Source organism: Arachis duranensis, chromosome 7 (genome assembly GCF_000817695.3).
Source record: "Arachis duranensis cultivar V14167 chromosome 7, aradu.V14167.gnm2.J7QH, whole genome shotgun sequence".
Classification (NCBI taxonomy): Eukaryota; Viridiplantae; Streptophyta; class Magnoliopsida; order Fabales; family Fabaceae; genus Arachis; species Arachis duranensis.
In genome coordinates, this window is record NC_029778.3 from 3,067,603 (window position 1) to 3,070,344 (window position 2,742).

At 45.3% G+C, this 2,742-nt stretch overlaps 1 protein-coding gene across 1 annotated transcript; it reads right to left on the bottom strand.

Moving 5' to 3' along the window:
- Window positions 1–408: 408 nt before the first annotated feature.
- On the bottom strand, window positions 409–2,517 carry LOC107496585 (uncharacterized). The gene has a single exon (XM_016117886.3). It carries the CDS (start codon window positions 2,469–2,471, stop codon window positions 450–452), a length of 2,022 nt encoding a protein of 673 aa, XP_015973372.1. The 5' UTR covers window positions 2,472–2,517; the 3' UTR covers window positions 409–449.
- Between the last annotated feature and the right edge of the window lie 225 nt (window positions 2,518–2,742).

The following is a 2,742-nucleotide window of genomic DNA, read 5'->3' on the forward strand; positions in this document are numbered from 1 at the left end:
CCTTCTCAAAATCAAAACAAACATTTTTTGTGAGATCAAAATACCTATTGTTGGAGTGTAAAGCATGGAGAAAACTCTGAAGCTTGGGAGTTGGTAATGGCCATCATAAAGTGTCTTAAGGTTTAGCATATAATAAAGAGATGATTCATCACATCAATTGCAACAGCTGTTAGAAGGTGTGAGGTTATTGGAGTATCAACCTGATCATGCTTGGTGGTGTTTATACAATCAAGGCACCCTGTTCTTCTGTGAAGTCATCTACTAAACAAGCTGTGGAGAGAAAAATTAAAATGCCAAGAACAAATATTTAGTTTTCTTCAGCAGCTTAGAAAAACAGAAGTGTAGAGGAAATCAAAATAGTGATAGGCATAATTAATCCAAATATTTATTACTGAATAACTGCTTATTTACACAGATTAAGAAAACTCTCAAGGCAATAAAAAAAATGATTAATCTAGCACGACTAGTTTCTGATATTTGGGGCCGGAAATTGCAGCTTCCATTGAACTTTCGGGGGTGAGTTCACCGTCATTGTCCATGAACAAAGTCATCAGATTCTTAGAGAATCCACTCACGAGGGCCACTCCTTGCTGGGTGGCCGCCACCGGAGTGGCCCTCGAGTCCCTCAGATTCCAGAACACAATCTGAGGAACAGCAGAGCCATAACCTTTCTCACTATACTTCCTTGTAATTGCTTGGTAATCGGTCTCCCAAGGCGTCGCGGATGCTTGATCGAACTCCATGTCACTGAACACAAACACCCGCTTAATCATCTGATCTTCTTTCAATTTTCCTTCCACAGCCACCTCCAAAATTCGATCAAACACTCTTTGGAAGTTCGTGTTCATCCCCCACTTCATCTCCCTAATAAAGTTGACCTTGGAATAGAGACTATTGCCTTCAATCAAATGAAGCTCAGGATTTGCACTGAATGTGATAACCTTTCCCTTCCATGGTTCCTCATTCAATTCAGACACCAACAACCCCAATGCAACACAAACATCCATGGGAACCCCACTCATGCTTCCAGAAACATCACACACAGCCAAACAGTTCTTCATCTTACCCTTCTTAAGCATGTCACTCACTATTCTGTTCCACTGAAGCTCTGCCACCTCATCACCATCTTCCTCTTCATCTTCATCTTCATATCGATATAGATATCGACAGCGACGTCGATATCCCAAAGACTGTATGATCTCATGAGGAAGCAATGCGCCGGCGGCTATTGTAGTCTTCCCTGACTTCACGTCCACAAGGTACTTCATGAACCTCTTTTTATCATGCTTCATGAATTTCTCCTTATAGAGCTTCATAGCCACAGACGCCACTCTGTTGTATGGGATCGAATCCCAGCGTTTCTCACTCATGTAAACCTCTGGAAGTTCTAGAATCTTCCGAAGAGGGACAAGAACCTCCTTCCGTAACCGATCACGGATCCTGTAAGCATAATGCGCCTCCTCGATTCCTTCATACTCGGTGCGAGGGAACATCCTCCTCGCAATGGATTCACATAGAAGCGTGGATCGGTCAAAGGAAGAGTCAAGAGAGGGACACCACTTCGCAGCAAGACTGATAGCCGTTGATTTGTCGGAATTTAACAACTCCAGATCGTTCTTCAAACAGTTGGCAAAATGATCGGAGATGCTATCGTGGAGGAGCTGAAAATTTGCATCTTCGTTGTAACGGTTAAGGAGCTTATTGGCCATGGAAACCTTCTTTTGTTCCCTGAGAGAACGTGCAGTTTCCTTCTCCTTCTTCATCATCTCGTTCGTCGAATTCTCAAAGGGCTTCAATCCTACTAAGAAATCACCGAACGTCTTCTTCTTCATGCTCTCCTCCTTGTTTCTGGCATTCCTCAACTTCCTTCCCGTTCCCCTTCCCCTTCCCCTCCCCAGGTAGAACGCGTTTGTTTCCCTCATCTTCTTGAACCTGTTCCTCTTTCTGGAGCCTTTTACGCTGAGCCACTGCGCCTTCTGATTCTTTCGCACATCTGAACCTTCTAGAATCCTGTAGAGAACTTCCGGAAGGTCCTTGAAGCAACCGAATTCGGCGAAGGAAGGGACGTTGGCTGCGAGTGTCTTGGGGTGGTTAGAGAAGAGCCACATGGCAGCAGTGTAGAAGCCTTCGCGATCGGACTTGCCGGTTCCGCGGACGCCTCGGAGGTTACAGACGAGTTTGAGTGTGGTGAGGGGGTTGTGGGCCCATGCCACGTCGAGCCTCTCTCGGAGGGAGTCGGAGGGAGTGTCGGGAACGACGTGGAAGAAGAAGTCAAGGCATGGGTTGCCGGTTGACAAGAATGTAGCGGACTGGTTCTCTGTCAAGCCCATTGGGGGTTTGGGGCTGTAAAATCTCGAGACCATTAGGTCAATGAAGGGTTCTGAGGCTGCGGTGGTGGTGGTGGCGGCGGCCGCGGCGACGGCGGTTGGTTGTGGTTTTAAGAGTTCAGGTGGGCCCAGGAGAGTGGCCATGCTGATAAGCAAGAAATGCGAAAATGGATTTGATAGAAGAGAAAAGAAAAAGATGGATATCGGTGTGGGAAATGGGAATGAAATGAAGGGAAGTATATATAGTTGTGCTTCAGCTTGGGGAGCAAGAAATTTTAAGAACAAATGCGATGATACTGCCCCTACCAACTTAATTTTGCAGTTATTACGGAGAATGATATTCAACCGTTGCCTTGGGTTACTTGTTTAGTGTTTACTCATTCCTATAATCTTAACCCTTTTTTTTTAATTTATT

Coding starts and splice junctions, on each gene's coding strand:
- LOC107496585 (XM_016117886.3), bottom strand. CDS start 2,471: ATGGCCACTCTCCTGGGCCCACCTGAACTCTTAAAACCACAACCAACC.